This window comes from Ziziphus jujuba, chromosome 8 (genome assembly GCF_031755915.1).
Source record: "Ziziphus jujuba cultivar Dongzao chromosome 8, ASM3175591v1".
NCBI lineage: Eukaryota > Viridiplantae > Streptophyta > Magnoliopsida > Rosales > Rhamnaceae > Ziziphus > Ziziphus jujuba.
This window is the reverse complement of record NC_083386.1, coordinates 13,322,877-13,340,537: the sequence shown is the minus strand read 5'-3', so window position 1 is coordinate 13,340,537 and position 17,661 is coordinate 13,322,877. Positions and strand designations below refer to the sequence as shown.

General features: G+C 28.2%; 1 protein-coding gene and 1 long non-coding RNA gene across 2 annotated transcripts; both read right to left on the bottom strand.

Moving 5' to 3' along the window:
• Positions 1 to 10,506: 10,506 nt before the first annotated feature.
• Positions 10,507 to 11,476, bottom strand: LOC125421467 (uncharacterized). Its single transcript, XR_007239813.2, has 2 exons — positions 11,033 to 11,476; positions 10,507 to 10,892 (listed from the first exon to the last, which is right to left on the bottom strand). It is a non-coding gene; the product is annotated as an uncharacterized LOC125421467 (long non-coding RNA).
• A 3,466-nt stretch (positions 11,477 to 14,942) lies between these two features.
• Positions 14,943 to 16,663, bottom strand: LOC107408797 (large ribosomal subunit protein uL29). The gene is made up of 4 exons (XM_016016217.4): positions 16,515 to 16,663; positions 16,223 to 16,358; positions 15,944 to 16,100; positions 14,943 to 15,254 (listed from the first exon to the last, which is right to left on the bottom strand). The coding sequence occupies exons 1-4, from the start codon at positions 16,516 to 16,518 to the stop codon at positions 15,180 to 15,182; spliced, it is 372 nt and encodes a 123-aa protein (XP_015871703.1). The 5' UTR covers positions 16,519 to 16,663; the 3' UTR covers positions 14,943 to 15,179.
• Between the last annotated feature and the right edge of the window lie 998 nt (positions 16,664 to 17,661).

Below are 17,661 nucleotides of genomic sequence, written 5' to 3'. Positions count from 1 at the left end.
AGTAACATATTAAAATTCTATTTAAAAAAAATAAATCCTAAAAAAACAGAATAAACCACAAATGTATTTTTATATCTTAACTCTTTAAAAAAAATTAATGATTAATAAAATATTAATAGTAAAACAATCAAATCAACTTTATATATATATATATATATATATGAAGTTAAGCTCATATTATGGTATCGATCATACGATGGTTTTACTTTAAATTACGTCTGAGGTTAAAATTTAAAAATGTATATTAATGATCCAAATATATAGATTTAATGAATTACTAAAAATGCCATCTGGATATTAATGCAGTTTTTTTGTTTGATCATTATAGTTTTCAGTCAGTTTTTTTGGCTTTCAATCATTTTATTTATAAAGTAATATTATATAAATAAATTATTTTAAAAATATTAAATATATAATTGTTTGAATAGAAATTTTCATTTCATTTATATTTTTTTCTAATAATAACAAATATATATGGAATATTAATAATTTCTTTGGTTGGTTTCACTTAACCGTCAATTATTAAAACCTAACACTGATATTGACTGAAATATATTTTTCAGTTTAGTTAACAATCAATCACACTCGATTTTGTTCGGTATTCAGTGGATCAATTTTTTGATTTTGTTGATTAAAATTCCTACCCTTAATTCAAATTATTTAAAGGCTAATAAAGGAAATTATGCATTCTAAACTAAATCTAGTTGTGTGTATATAATTAACTATCTCCTATCAAGACATCATGATGAATTTTTATTATCAGCCTTTTAATTGTCTCGAGGGTAATATTTAAAAAAGTAATCTTGAACACCTAGTTGGATGATAGCTTGTAACTTGATCCCTCCACCCCCTTAATTCATCAAAGAAAAAAATATTTATAAATCTAGTGATATACTAAAAATTTTAAAAGGATTATAGACCTATAAGATTACTCATATAAATCCTAAATAGATCTTTAAATCTCATCAGATCTTGGAACAATTTAAGACTATCTCCAATGATTTTATAAATTATTAAATTTTGTTTGCCACATTAACAATATACATATTTATTTAAAAATATATATATTTTCAATGACTGCCTAAATATCATGTGGCAAAAAAATAAATAATCACTATCAATGAGATTATCTACTTTAAACGTTATGTTAGGTAGTGCGATTCAGCAAAATAATATTTATAATATTTTTTAGAATAAAAAATAAGTAGATAGATATTACCAATTGTTATTATTTTATTTTTAAAAAATAAATGTACGCATCATTCATTAATTGGGATTTAAACAAATCCATTGAAATCAATTTTAGAATTAAATGTCTATTAAGTAGACATTCACAGTACATAGACAGAAAACTCTTTCAATCTCTATGCCGCATAGATTGTAATTTATAGAATCATTATAAATGCCTTAAATTCCAAAATTAATAAAATAGATCCTAATGAAAACTATCATAATAGTTCTAACCTTAGAATTTCTATATATATACACTTTTGATCTGTTAAAATATAGTTTCAGCTCTATATTGGACAATTATTGATATGATGAATGCTAAGAAATACCACTTACTCATTTAGATTTTTAATTTTAAATTATTAATTAACTTGACATTTACCATGTCAACACACTCCTATCTGTATTAAGAACATGTTCTCAACTAATCCTTACTCTGTAGGATATTGTTAATTCAACATGATCAGACGATTAATTTTGACCAAACTAGATATACCCCATAAAAGCTGATCTGATACATGTGCTGAATGTATAGTTGATCCAAGTCGAGATAGAATTAGTTTTTCTAATATGTCCATACATATTCATATGTGGATAGATATATATATATATATATATATATATATAGGAGAAAAAAATAAAAACCTCTTTGTAGATGAGGATATTTATGGAATGGAAGGAATAATATAATTATGATGAGTTGAAGTTTGACTCTGCCAAAGCCAATGGCTGTATTTTTAGAAAATACGAAAGGAATCATGTAGTCCATATAAATAAATACTTTATAAAGAATGAAAAAACACATATAGTATGAAGCACGTATCTCTCGGGTATGTTCTCTTTTTTTATTTAACTTAGGGCGGCTTGCAGCTTAAGGACATCGCTCATGCATGCTTCTAGATGGTTAATTTTTTCTAACTTATTAAAAATAAATAAAGTAAATAAGAACTGCGTTGATATAAGCCCATCTATATAATATATATATATATATATATATATATGATAGAGATAATTATAAAAACCTACCATAAATATATAATAGAGATAAACTTAAAAAGCAACCATATATTTTTTGGGTTCAATTATATAAGTGCGGTTATGAGTTTTTAATAAATATTGTACTATTTAAATAGAAAGGAAATTAATATTTATGTGTTTTATGAAAGTATTTTATATATGTTTTTGTGAAACAAAAAATTGTTGGTTGAGTATTATAAAATAAATTTTTATATAGAAAATTATGTTTCATAAAGAATATGACTTTTATAAAAACGATTTAATAAATTAAATAAACTATATTTGTTGACATATTATGATAACCCTATAAAATTCATTAAAATAGAATTGTGATAAAATTCATATATTGGTATTGTTTTTAAATGTATCATACAAAATAAATGTTCTGTAGTGTTATTATTATTTATTAGAACATAAGTATTATTTAGCTATCGTATTTTACAATGTGAGCATTAGCAATCCTCATTTTAGCAATAAAATGATAGGTAGTTAACATCGGTGCCTTGGAACATTAAGGTATCCAATTACAAATATCATTTTCCATCTCTTTTTGTCATTAGATGTTTGGGATGCCGAATGCCACCTAACATACTCGTTATATAGTGTGGTGCATTGGGGATATATATGATAAATGCTTTAAAATGCTTTTAATATATTTATTTAATTTACGGTTTTAAATTGTTTAATTAAACATTTATTAAATTATTCAATTGTTTTAATTATAATATTTATTATTTATTATTTTATATTAGTTGCATCTTAATTTTACTTATTTATTTTAAATGAATATTTTTGGAGATATATATTCAAATAATATTTTGTTTCATTTTAACTTTATTTTAATTTTAATTTATTTTATTTTATTTTCCATAATAATATTTAAATATTTAGGGATACAAAATTATGGGTTTTGTGAAAATAATTTTAAACAGGGAAACTTTTCAATTTGAATGAAACAGTGAAGAGTTTGAGAGAAAATTTATTTTTATAAATATTTATTTTAAGTTCTTAAAATATCCCTAGCATAAACACTATTGCTATTATTAAAACTATTAATATTTATCAAATAATTATTTTTTATTTTTTATATTAGGATTATATTTATTATTAATATTACTGTTAATACTAGATGGGTATTATTCATTAAGATGATTAGAAACTCTTTTTTTTTTTAAACCAGTTTCCCTATGTTCAAGTAATTAACGACTTGACCACCAGGCTGCGTGCCCTTCCTGCTACATACTTTCGTTGTTGTAATCAAGTAGAGTTAATTCTTTTTATCTCTTTGTTTTTTTGTTATTATTTCTTGGGCTTCTATAAATATTGTGTTTCTTAAAATAACTTTAGAATATTCTATTATTGAATTGTGGATTTGGTAGCCTGTATAATACTATTCATGTTTTTTTAATTTTTTTTCCTATAGTATCCCGTTGTACCTTTTTATATATAGAGAGCTGTAATTTTATGAAAATTTTATAATAAGGGAGAAAAAATAAAATAATGATATATTTTGGCGTGTATTTTCTATGTAGGAAAATTTTGTATAAAGTTTAATTTTAGGAGAGATATTGTCCTATTTTTTAAATTATTTTCAGTGATATTTCTCCTATTCAAGACTAAATTAGAGTTCCAATAAAAATCTTAAGAGAGTCCTAACAAGCTATTTTTTATCTTTCATTAATTAAGTGGGCTAGCCTGAGGAAAAGGATGATGATTCTATAGATATATCCAATATCGTTTTTTTGGTGAATAAGATACATTTATCGTTGTTTTAGCAAAGAAAAATACATTTATCGTTGCCTATACGTAATGGAACAATATTTACTTAATACATCGACAAAGGACTATATATTATCAATTGGCATTGGCATTTGCCTAGCAGTTTCGTGTCTTTTTCTTTCTATTAAGAGGACTTTCTTGGTTGATTATATTAGGGCTTTAATGAACAAGATTTTCATTGTTATTTGTCACATCAATTTTTTAAGGTGTAGGAAAAAGAGAAATTGTTGAGAAAATAATAGGGGAATTTCGGATAACTACTCTCAGCAGCCAAATAACATGTTGGAATGTAATAATATGGCGTTCAATTTGGGTAAGAAAATGGTTATACATGTCAGTGGATTCTGTCGGTCAACATGGGAAACTCGTAATGGATCTGCATATTCCTAGGTAGAATTTGTGTGAATTATTCCAACTAAAATAGACTTATAAAGAGATGTTAGAAACTTCCAAGAAGTGCTAATTACTAAAGATTTTTAAATATATATATTACATGGATAAATATTAATAATTATCATTATGAGGGTTGCGTAAGATGGGGTATGTAAGATGCTGATATATAAATGATGACAAATATCAATATCTGTATAGAAAAATTAGAAATTATGTTGGTTTTTGAGATAATAAATTTCTAATTTTTATGTGGCATATGTTTTAGTAATTTACTTGCATTAAAAAAAATAAATAAAAACAATAAACAAAAACAGACTTCACATCAAATCAAGAGGATTATAAACAATAGCACAATATTAATTATCACCAATAGCAATGGCAAATTGGAAATCTATTGAAGATATTACCTTCTGTTTGGTAAGGAGGACAAGGTACAGCTAAGAAGGAGAGGATAGAAAAATGAAAAGGAATGGATTGACTACCACGGGAATTTACCAAGTCCTTGTATCAGAATTCACCCACAAAAAAAAAGTCCTTGAGTCAGAGCCTTCTGGTTTAAATGGAAATTAATTAAAAATAGTATAAATAATTCTAAACAATTAGTTGACTATAAAATTCGTTTACCATTATTTGTAAGATATAATCATATTGTAACTTTCCAAACTGGAATGGCACGGTACTACCCTCTCTTTCAAAGGAAAATAACCATTTTCAATATTAAAGAGTTATATATTAAAACTATATATATGCATGTTTGATATAAAAAAAAAAAGGATTTATAAAGGTGAATTATGCATAATCTAACAATTGTATATGGTTGTCCTCACAATTCATAACTATATCAAACTCGATTATATTATATATATATATATATATATATATATATATATATATTAATATATCAAATTTACAAAGAAGCATATAGATTAATTTCAAACTTTTTTAAATTTAAAAATTTGCAAGAAGGATGTTGTAATATAGTAAAATGTGGCCTCCTCAGATGACAACGCCCCCTTTTTCTTCATTTATAACTCCAAAAGTAAAATAAAATTATTGAAATATCATCTCTATATACTGTACATGCATAAATTAATCTTTGCAAAGATTAAAAAATGAAAATAAAAATAGTACAAAGTACAAACAATTTTTTTTTTAAGCCATTTAAGATTCAAAGAGAAAGCTTTTTTAATGTGAACTTAACTAATATACTAAAATTAAAAAATAATAATAAAATATAAAATAAAAAGAATTTCAACCACATTTGATCAAACCAGAAACAAGAGTTACTATATTTGCAATGGTTTTATCACTGTACCAAATCTATCAATACAAACATATGGTTAAGGACCTAATTAAAATCATAATAAATTGGGGTCAATACTTTACATATAGCAAAAACACAGTTTTCTTCAATGCATCAAACTAAATTACTTGGAAGAGTACAGACTTCCATTAACGGTCTGATCATCATCCTAAGTCTTTGTAATGGATGACTTTTATATATAATATTCTTCCTTCCATGACTATCGGCCACAACCAGATCAGCAATTAAATCAAAAGAAATTAAAGAGTCCACTTGGGACGGTTTACCTTCTAGAGTTCAAAAATGGCGACAGGCCAAATTCATCAGATTTCGTACGTGACTTCTGTTAACCAATTCCAATGATGATACTATGGAATTATTTACTTTTATGTTCGGAATTTGTTTTCTAGTAAATAAAAAAAATGGAAACTAAAATAAGTCTACGCGCTTAATTTGTATGGATCTCTACTGATCATGATCATACATCTACTAAACATTTATTTGATAATAATAAAATTCTTTTTTTCTTTGTTTTCTAATGACATTAAATTTTCTAAACAAATCGCTGAAAGAGTGGAGGTTGGCCCGAAAGTATACCTGGCAATTCGGGTTGGTGGGTCGTGTTCGTGTCAACCCGTTTAATAATCGTGTCAAAAATGCCTAACCCGAACACGACCCATTTATTAATCGTGTCAGGTACCTAAAACACTAACCCGACCTGTTTATAAACAGGTCAACATGACACGACCCGTTTAACACGATTATTTTAACGGGTCGTGTTGACCTATTAACCCATTAACCTGAAATTGACCTATTAACCCGAAAACTAACCTATTAACCCGTTAACCCGAAAATTAACCTATTAACTCGAAAAAAAATTTTATTTATTTTTTTATTTTTATGTTTTTGTTTTATTAAAGATGTATTTTTTGTTTTTAAAAAAATAATAATAGAAAATTATTTTTATAAAATTTTTAATTATAATATTTTTTAGTTATTAAATATTATATTAGTGATAAAATATTAATTTAAAATTAAATTTAAATGGGTTGTAATAGGTATATAATCGTGTCGGATTGAAACTGACACGTTTAATAAATGGGTCGTAATGGGTCAATTTCGAGTTAAACAGGTCAACCCGAAAATGACACGATTAATAATCGTGTTAAACGGGTTGACCCGATTATGACCCGAACCCATTTATAATAAACCCAAACCCATTTATTCCGTGTCGTTTTCGAGTCGTGTCGCCGTGTCATGATCCAAATTGCCAGGTCTACCCGAAAGTATGCCCTCATCATATTTACAACCCTGAAGTTGTAGATTTACAAGAATATTGTCGGTCGGATATAAATATTTGGTAGTTAATATAGATAAGATTGGGATATTCCTGGCAACGTGTCGTGTTAAATTGTATTCGTATCGTATTCGTATAAAATTAAATTAATCCAAATATGATCCGTTAAACTTATATATAAAAATAGATAAATTCGAATCCATTTGATAAATTATCGTGTAACCTATCACTAACCCGTTAACCCATAACCCATTAACAATAAATACAAATTTAAAAATTTAAATTTCATTTAGCTTTGAAATAATAAAATAATAATTTTTTTAAAAAAATTACAAAAAATCTTGTTTATTTTTAGATTTTTTAAAAATTAAACTAAAAAAAATACATTCATACATGTTTAATAATAAATTAATTAAGTAATTTTAATATTATAAAACTTATGTAATTACCAAAATATCCCTCTTCAATGGGTTTAATGGGTTTATCATGTTTCACCTGTTAAAACCCATTAATTTATTGAGTCTTATTGAATGACACTGATACGGACCCGAAACGATATCATCAATCTAAATCCATAAATTATCATGTGGGTTCATGTCGTGTGAGATGTTACCAGGCATAGATTGGGAGCTCATAAGATGAAAAGAGAGCCTACATATATACCAACAAGTTTTTTTTTTTTTTTCCAAAAAACTAAAAGATATTTTGTGTTTTGTGTTTTTTCTTGTTTTTATTTTTGAAAATTAATTGTTTTCAAAAAAATCATGCCTAAACGCATGTGTTCCATTTTTCTAGTTACATGACCAAATAGGTCTAAAATTTTCTTCTCATTTCTTTTATTTATATATATATTTTTTCTTTCAACCAAAAAGAAAGATAAAGCTAAATTTCCAGTCATAGCTAGCCCTGTGTTTATTTATTTTATTTTGTAAACTTCAACTTACACAACAAGAAGATTCAAAGTCAAGCTAATTAACTAACAAATTATAAGTTGTGAGTGAGACTAAAAGCCTCTTAGATGACTTTGATGAAATCATAACATGTTTGGAAATTTGCCTGCAATTTTAGAGTTTGTTTTCTTTGTCCGTTTGTCATGGAATCTGGTCTTATGGCCCTTGTTTAAAGTAAACCAGAGAGAAGGACATAGCTCCAAAGGGACTGCCATGGATAGTTGTGGCGGTCTCCAAAGGGAAAGTCTAAAGATGCCGCCATTAATGATGGTCCCTAGGCAAACAAAATGGAAGCTACGTACCTAGAATAAGCAAAATTATTCTTTCATACATAGAACTGTATATATATAGGAATCCAAAGGAAAAGTCAAAATTATTCACAAGCAGACAACAAATCAACATGGGAAATGATGAAGACCTTGTGTATATTCTAAAATTGCAATTAATTGAACGTCTTAAACTCATTTGTGCGACCAATATTTTGGTTTTAACTACTTTCCAGTTTTTAGAAGGTAGAAATACCTAAAGGATAATTGGTGTATTTCCCGCTGATTAAATATGTTTGGCGTTAAAGTTTTCAAATTCTAATTTTTGATATTTTGGTTTTTGAATTCAAATTTGCTTGCATAAACGGTATTTAAACTGAATTTCATTTACATCAATGGTCCTTAAAGTTATCATGCTCTGGCACCTTGGACCATTTTCTAAATGAAATTCAACTTCAGGGATTAAAGTGTTAAACGGATTAAAGTGACAAAATATTTTTAATTCAAGAGGGGGAAATGCACTAATTACCCATTCCTAAAAAAATAGTTGAATGAAAATCAACAATTTAATTAAGGAGTAAAGTAATTTAATTTTCTTTAGAGATGGATAAGACATAAAACTGATTTTGGCAAGAGTAAATAAATAAATGTTGAATCAAAAAACTGATTTTGGCAATCAGTTATTATCTAATCAAAATAAATTATTTAAAAAAAATAGCAACAAGGTGTGGAAATGTTTTTTCCATTTTCAAATGAGCAGGTATGATTTTTTTTTTTTTTTTTTTTTTGGGGTGAAACAAATTATAGAATTAAAGAGACTTAATTAACAGTGTCTGAGTCTAGTTTTGCCATGAACATAGACCAAATTGTGAAAAAAATAAAAAAATTGTCATGATCACCACAAAAATAAACAACTCTATTTAAGATAATGAAAGCAGCATTAGAGAAATCACTAAATCTGACTATAAGTTTTTTTTTTTTTTTTAAGTATAAATTTTTGAAGTCAAGATAACGAAGGAAACAAATGACAAATACTAAATTGGATTAAACAAATATTAGTAATTAAAAATTATAAATGACTAAAAAGCTTGAACGGTCACTAAGGAATTACAAAGCCATGACAAATACGACAAGTTTTAAAATATTGAATAGTAGATAAACTTTGTTTAATAGTTTGACAAAAATTATTAATTTAAATAGTGATGCATCGTATGCATTCTAAATTGGAAATTCAAATAAACTTTATTTGAATGAATTAAAATATAAATTGCATATGACGTAAGTTGAATAATTACAAACAATAAATTCTGATGCTGCCATTTTAACAGGCAATTGATTCTTTGTTGCACCAAGGAATCATGTAGCAAAAGATGTGCTGACAATTTAATGATAGTGAGACAATCCAACAACAATCAAGTATAAACAATACATTTAGTACATATTAATACTTACAAGGTACATAAAATATATGAAATTTATTTCAAGCCACCAACAATATAATTATATGAATTATAGATGAACAAAAAAATTACAAGATTTTGAGTGGAAACAAAATAAGTTGTTTGACTTGGCAGGGTATAGCTAAAGTATTACGTGTAAGATAGACGACCTTCTATATATTTTACAATTGAGCTGTAATTTGTGTATTTGTTTATTAAACAGGACTTGGACAAAATCATTGAGTGATTAGCTGCCTTAAAAAAATAAATTATGTATTTTTTTTTTCCCCTTGCCCCCTGTGTGACTTCTTCTAAATTCCTTGAATTTTGAAGTAATCCACCGTTTGATTTCAAATACTTTTTAATCTTCGAAGGGTAAAGGTTTGAATTTCGACATATTCTTTATTAAGTGATATAAATAGATAAATAAATAGAGGTGCCTACTAGAAGATCTGAAACAGAATTTGACCAAAACGAGCCATAGTTCAAGTTGGTCTTTGATGAAAATTGATGCACATAACCAAATACCAAGAATTACCACAACAAGCAAACAAACAAAACAAACAAAAACAAAAAAAAAAAAAAAACAAAAAAAAAATGCTAAATTCCTATAAAATGTAATCTATTCAAATTCAAAACTCATTTCCTTTACCTTGCCAGGATTAGGGCCGGCCTGACAGTAACCCAAAATTCTAAGAACCATCTAAAGCCCAAGATTGAAGGCTTCATGGGCTTTCATTGACTTCTCAGCGAGGTTTTTATTATTATTATTACTATTATAGCAAGGTCTATTATATGGTTTTTCCAAAGCTACTTATAATTTAAAGGGATATTAGCATGATTGCACCCTTAATTTTATTGGATAATTTGATTGGAGTTGGCATTTTACACCTTAAATAATTTTTTCTGGCATCTTGTACTCTGAACTCACCATTATCTTGCACCATTGCTCTTTCCGTTAAAATGCTATACAAAACCCATCATGTGTTGGTCACATGAGACAAGGGCAAGGATAATTTTGTACCACCCCATCTTTCAACCATGGGAAATCAAACACTCGAAGTGCCAAATCAAACTCCTCATCTTCTAGGATACTAGAATTCAAAACCATCTTGCTTCTTGGCTTCTTTTTGAATTAGAAACATCTTTGTGGTGTTCTTGATGATGATCACCTTTTCTTACTCCTCTTCTTGCCATCCTGCTTATTAATGGAATACCCTTCAATGATAAAAAAAAACAGTGGAATAGAGATCTTATATATAGATATATATAATGATGATTATGATTGCCTATTGCCATTGAAAAGTTGTTGGCATGCGTGAAATCCAGGACATTCAAAAGGGCAAGTATATACCAACCTTTGCTCTTCTTCTGGGTTGGATTTTTTTCTTTGAAATAAAACAAAATTTCTCAACCAAGTATACATACTATATTTCTATAATATTCACCACTTCCAACTCCTTTTCTTGGCTGAAAGAGTTAGCAATCCAACAAATTCAGCTAAAATTGAAAACCTAAAGAAACTGGGAGTAGGATAGATTTGGGTGCCGTAGGACAACTCACCGGAGACTTTTCCCGAGGAGAGCCGAGGTGATGAAGGATGTTGACTTGGCCGGGTTGCTTCACAAGAGCTGGTAATCAATCCCTCCTGAAATCGATTTCTACCTATGTTGCTCGGACTCAGATATGGGATTCAGATACGAACACATATCTAAGAGTCGGATTTGTGAATTTTTAAAATTTAAAATACGGAAATACAGATAATAAATATCCAAAATTTAAATACGGATGCGGGGATATGTTTGAAATGATATTCTTGTTTAGTAATATAGGCATCTTAATCCCTTTAAATGTTATATCTTTTCAAATTTAATACACCAATAATTAAAAAAAAATTAAAAACTAATAACAAAAAAAATTAAAAGTACCAATTTTTTATCTAATTTTTATTTAATATAAAATTAATAAAATAATAATAAAATTAAGTAATTAATAACCTCTTTTTCTTCTTAATACTTTTAAAGTCACATTGGAAAATGCATAGCAGACAGATTGGATTCTGCATGTCTCTTCACTGCCCAATGCTTTTCTTCTCTTCCCTATGCTTTTCTTTAAACCTTTCTCCTCTCTCTTCTCTTTCCAGTTCCACCATGGAAGCTTAGCAGGAAACTCTGTTCTTTCTCTTTATGCCATGGATGCTTGGATCCTTTCTTTTATATCTCTTGTCCTTTCTTTTTATATCTCTTTTCTGTCTCTATCTTTTTTTTCTTCTTTTTATCAATGCTTTTCTCTTCTTTTTTTTTTTTTTCTCCTCCATGAATAGATTTTTTATTTTTTTCATGAAAACTCTGTAGATGTTGGTTGTGCGAAACAGCCGCACCTGTATCCATATCGTGTAGTGTCGATACGGATACTTTGGTAATTTTGACAAGTCCAAGCATCACAGATTTCTACTAGTGACCGCTGATATGTAGACCTGGCAATTTGGGTCATGACACGGCGACACGACTCGAAAACGATACGGAATAAATGGGTTTGGGTTTATTATAAATGGGTTCGGATCATAATCGGATCAATCCATTTAACACGAATATTAATCGTGTCATTTTCGTTTTGACCTGTTTAACTCGAAATTGACCCATTACAACCTATTTATTAAGCATGTCAGTTTCAACCCAACACGATTATACACCTATTACAACCCATTTAAATTTAATTTTAAATTAATATTTTATCACTAATATAATATTTAATAACTAAAAAATATTATAAATTAAAAATTTTATAAAAATAATTTTCTATTACTAATTTTTTAAAAACAAAAAATACATCTTTAATAAAACAAAAACATAAAAATAAAAATAAAATAAAAATAAATTTTCGGGTTAATAGGTTAATTTTCGGATTAACGGGTTAATAGGTTAGTTTTCGGGTTAATAGGTCAATTTCAGGTTAACAGATTAATAGGTCAACACGACCCGTTAAAATAATCGTGTTAAACGAGTCGTGTCATGTTGATCTGTTTATAAACAGGTCGGGTTAGTATTTTAGGTACCTGACACGATTAATAAATGGGTCGTGTTCGGATTAGGCATTTTTGACACGATTATTAAACGGGTTTATACGAACACGACAATACGAATTGCATGCATGTTTTTAGTGTGTATGATTTGTTCTTGAAGAGGCTTTTTACCTCACTTGATAAGACAAAACTACCCCCATCCTAAGCCTCATATGACCAACATGTGACAGGTTCCGTTTAAAATTTCAACGGAAAGACCAACCGTGCAAGATAATGATGAGTATAAGATGCAAAATAACGGAAAAAATTATTTAAGGTGTAAAGTGTCCACCACAATAAAGGATGGATGCAATCATGCCAATATCTTTAATTTAAATTTTGCTGCAGTCATTTTAAGTATATCCAGTAGAAACTCAGTACATAATTTTATGTTTAAATTTTATATATATATATATATTTTAATTTTATGTTATTATCTGCAATTTTGTTGATTAATTATATGATTGTAATGTAATATGTAAAGTTTTAACTTATTATTAAGCTTTAACTTATACTGTTTTCTGTTTTAATATTAATGAATTTATATATATATATATATATATATTTTAGATAATCTATCTATTTTAGAAAAATAAGTATTTTTATAATGAAAAAACCCAAAATCCAAAGAATATTGTCTAAATTTAAAATTCAAAAAGCTCAAAACTTAAAAATAAATAAATAAATAAATAAAAAAAGAAGCAGCTCAAAACCAATCATCCAAATTGGTTAATAATTAAATTTGTTTGGATTAGATTTCATATATACAATGGTTCAGTTTAGATTAAAAAAATTGATTACTAATTAGTTTGGATATTTACAAAGTAAGTCAGAACCAATGAACATCCCTAACTAAAATAAAAATAATTTAGATGTTAACTAATCATAAATTAAAATGTATATGTAAAACCATATAATTATAGTTACAAGTTTATATTAATATAACATATACTATAATAATACAACAATATCATATAATAACTAAATAAATAAATAAATATATATATATATATGTAGACATAATAAATCTAATATTACTTTTCTAAAAATAATATTGAAGAAGCTTTAATAGTAATCATGTTTTTTTCTACATCTCCAATGCTCTTGGACATTAATTTTTATTTTTTCAACATCCATAAATCTATACATAATATTACATTTAAATAAATAAATATTATTTTAATAATTTTTATTCTATATTTTTCAATTAATAATACAATTTTATATAAATTTGTAATTTATTAATAAAAAATATTAGTTAAAATTTTATTAACAGTAAATTTAATATATTATAATTATAATTTGAACGATTATAAACATATTTAATGGAGTTGGATTACATTTAATTAAACTAAGCAATACAAAATTGACCGATTAACCCAAAATTTAACACGTTTAATAATTATGTTAAACATATTAACTTGACTTTGATACACACCCATTTATAATAAACTTAAATCCAATTACGCTAGCTTTGTGCTTTTTTTAAATTGTATTACTCTATTATCACTTAAATTGTTGCCACCCCTAATGCTATGCGACCACCCTCACTCTTACCATTATCATAGGTTTACGGGGTTCGAGACAAAGTTATAAAATTACACTTGACCAATGTGGAGTTCGGTAAAAAGCGGCTCCAATCAAATAAAAAAGTCGCGCAAGCATACCCATTCAAGCATTTGCTGATCAATTACCAAGAATTTAACATAAAATTGGAATACGTGCAATACTTTCAAGTGGTGTATTAAGTGAAAAAAAAAAAATCTTATTCTGTTATAAATAATAGACCAGTTAAACCCGAGGGTCCATGCTAATCAGAGCTACAACACTTACGAAACAAATTAGTTTAGCAGTGGACTAAACTAAAAACATATAAAGATTAGTTTAGCAGGCTTTAATCCGGAACTTGGCCAATATTGACTTCAATTAAAAAATATATATAATCAATTTGAAGAGAAAAAGAAAAAAAAGCAAGGGTTGCATTCAGGCCTAACAAGCTAAGGCATAACAATATACAACTCTTCAAGCACCTAAACATCCTCAAAGGAAGAGCCACATCAATATAATGCATAACGCAAGTTTTTTTAAAAAAGAGAAAAATAAACACGTTTATATTAACAGACGCTATTCCAATTAATAAAAATGCTCAGATAACAACTAAGCACACAAATTATCAAGTAAAGATTAAAGAAATATAACAAGCAAACTGGAACAGAAAGGCATCCATCAAACATTTGATAAGAAATCTAAATTATCATTCTCAGAAAAGCTAAAACATGGTTTCACTTCAGCTTGTCCTCCCAAGTTACAGACAATAAAATTGAACACAAAAATGGTCCAGAAACATATGATTACCAAAGAGTAAACAAAGCCAAAACTTGTTAACAAAATGGGTATTATATAATGAAGATAACATCATGACCTAACATAATGGGATCCCCACCCTACACCTTGATAGCATACTTCCTCTTGGGGAAATACATCTCCCTCTTCTTTTCCCGTTCAGTCTTCAAAGATGCCTGCATAAACAGTTCATAACACACGCTCATTAGGGTTACATGCAATTAATCGAACACTCCGTCGAAATTACACCGAGAGAAACAGAAAATGAAGAAATAACACCATCACACCGGTAATCAAATACAAAATACAAATAAAAGTAAGAATGCAAAATAAACAGTGTAATGGTGACTACGGAGATGACAAGAGGCACTTAGAACTACTTCCTCTGCAGTGAACTATAAATATTTCCGATTCAAGTATAGAAAACATTCTGCATCACAGCATTCAAAAACATTTCATTTTCCAAAACACTCACATAGGTAAAAACTGGAATACCACAGCAACCCAATCAAGCTAAAAGGCGTTTCAGCCAAATCAGTAAACCGCCATATCCTCACACCAATGTCAAACACTAGTAAATTACAAATAATCAAATTGTCCACGTATCTTTCAGAAGTTACCATTATTTCTAATAACTTAATACCCAAACTAATAAGTAATCACATTTCCAACAAAAGAATATATCCACACACACAAAAACAACAAATATAAAATACCGTTACAGAAGCCCTTTTTTTTGTTTTTATAATAACATTCAACAATGCAATATTTAGTCGAACACAATCACATACAAACCCAATAAGAAATACAATCTGAAAACAGAAAATACAAAAACAAAAACAAATGTATGAGAAGCAAAAATTACCTGGTGCTTGGTAAGTCTCCTGCGGATGGCCCTGGTCTTCTTGGGACGCAGATCAAGTGGCATATACTTCTTGTTCTTATAGGCTTCTCTCAGTGCAGACTTTTGCTTCTGCGATATCACAGTCAAAACCTGCGCGATCGACAACCTCACAACCTTTCTGCCAAACCAAACCCCAAAATAAAATTAAAAAGAAAAATTACAAAACACTTCCAAAAATCATTCGATAAAAACAAAAATCTAGAAACAAAATCGAAAAAAAAGAGATGTGAAAAGTAATACATCTTGGAAAGCTTGTTTGGAGCACCACCGGTGACCTTGGCGACACGGAGGAGAGCAAGTTCGGCCTTGAGATCCTTGAGCTGGTTCAACAGCTCTATCTTCGTTTTCTGCCTCAACTCGTGGACCTTGATTCTAGCTGCCATTAAGAAAAAGAAACAAAAACCAAAATGCCCCAAAAAATCAGACTAAAAGAAAAATAATAAAAAATAAAACTTTGCACTTGACCATGTAGGAAATGGAATGGAAGATTAGGGTTTTTTTTGTTGTAGGTTTTAGGGTTAAGGTTTTTTACCCATTGCTGTCTCTGAGCTTCGCTACGGCGGCTCTCCTCTCTCTTCCCCTCGATGGATACGAATATGAAACCCTAACGATGGGAGTTTTTGCTTTCGGCTTTATGGGTTTTAAATGATGTTATATCTAGATCCGGCTGCAGTGCTTAGTTTGTCCGGGTCGGGTTAGGTTTTAGATTATATTGAAATTAAACCCAAGTTTTATTAGACTTGTTTTGTCTCATGAGTTTTGGGCCTTTGGCCCATCAACATTTCTTTTAAGTCCATACAAAGATATTTTTGAGAATGAAAAGATGTTCTATTTTTCCATATTATTTTGGTTACAAATCAAAGTCTTTTTGAAAATACATGTATTTGTCATATTGTTTTTCTTTTTCTTTTTTTTTTTTCTTTTTTTGAGAATTTCTTAGTTTTTTATATATATATTATTTTGGCTATATACATTATACGTATAAACGTAAAACTTGCTTAAATTATGTTTTTGAAAATAATTACATCCTGACAAGGCATGTTGCCAAATAGACCGAGGAATCACTAACAAAACAAATTGTCAAAGTTTTTGGTACCTTTAATATGACTAGCTTTGAATTTTGAGTTAAAAAAAAATATATTATTACATTATCTTTCTTCTTAAATTAGTTGTAGATCTACTCAATTAAGAAAAGACATATGAAATAGACTTTTACTATTGTAATTTTGGGTGGTTAGAATCAGGGAAGAAAAAGTCGCCGACTTTAGGGAAATGTCGGCGACAATATCGAATGTCGACGAGCTTCGACACCAATAGTAGGGGGAAAAAATGTCGCCGATATTAAAGCCTCTGTCCTTTGTTTTTTTGGGTTTTTGATTATGATTTTGTGGCCTTTAAATGGGTTTTGAAAGAAGAGGCTTCTAAAACTTACGGGTTTAGAAAATGCCAGCAAAAACCAAAGGAACCATCGAGAGAGAGAGAGAGAGAGGAAAAAAAAAAAAAGAAGGATGAATGGGTGACCGGCGGTGACAAGCTGAAGAAATGCCGCTGGTGTGACTCACAAACAGAAAACAAAGGAACCATAGAGAGAGAGAGGATGGATGAGTGGGTGACAGACGGTGCAAGGTGAAGAAATGCCAAAATGGTTTGCTTTGCATATTTTAATATCAAAATGTTAT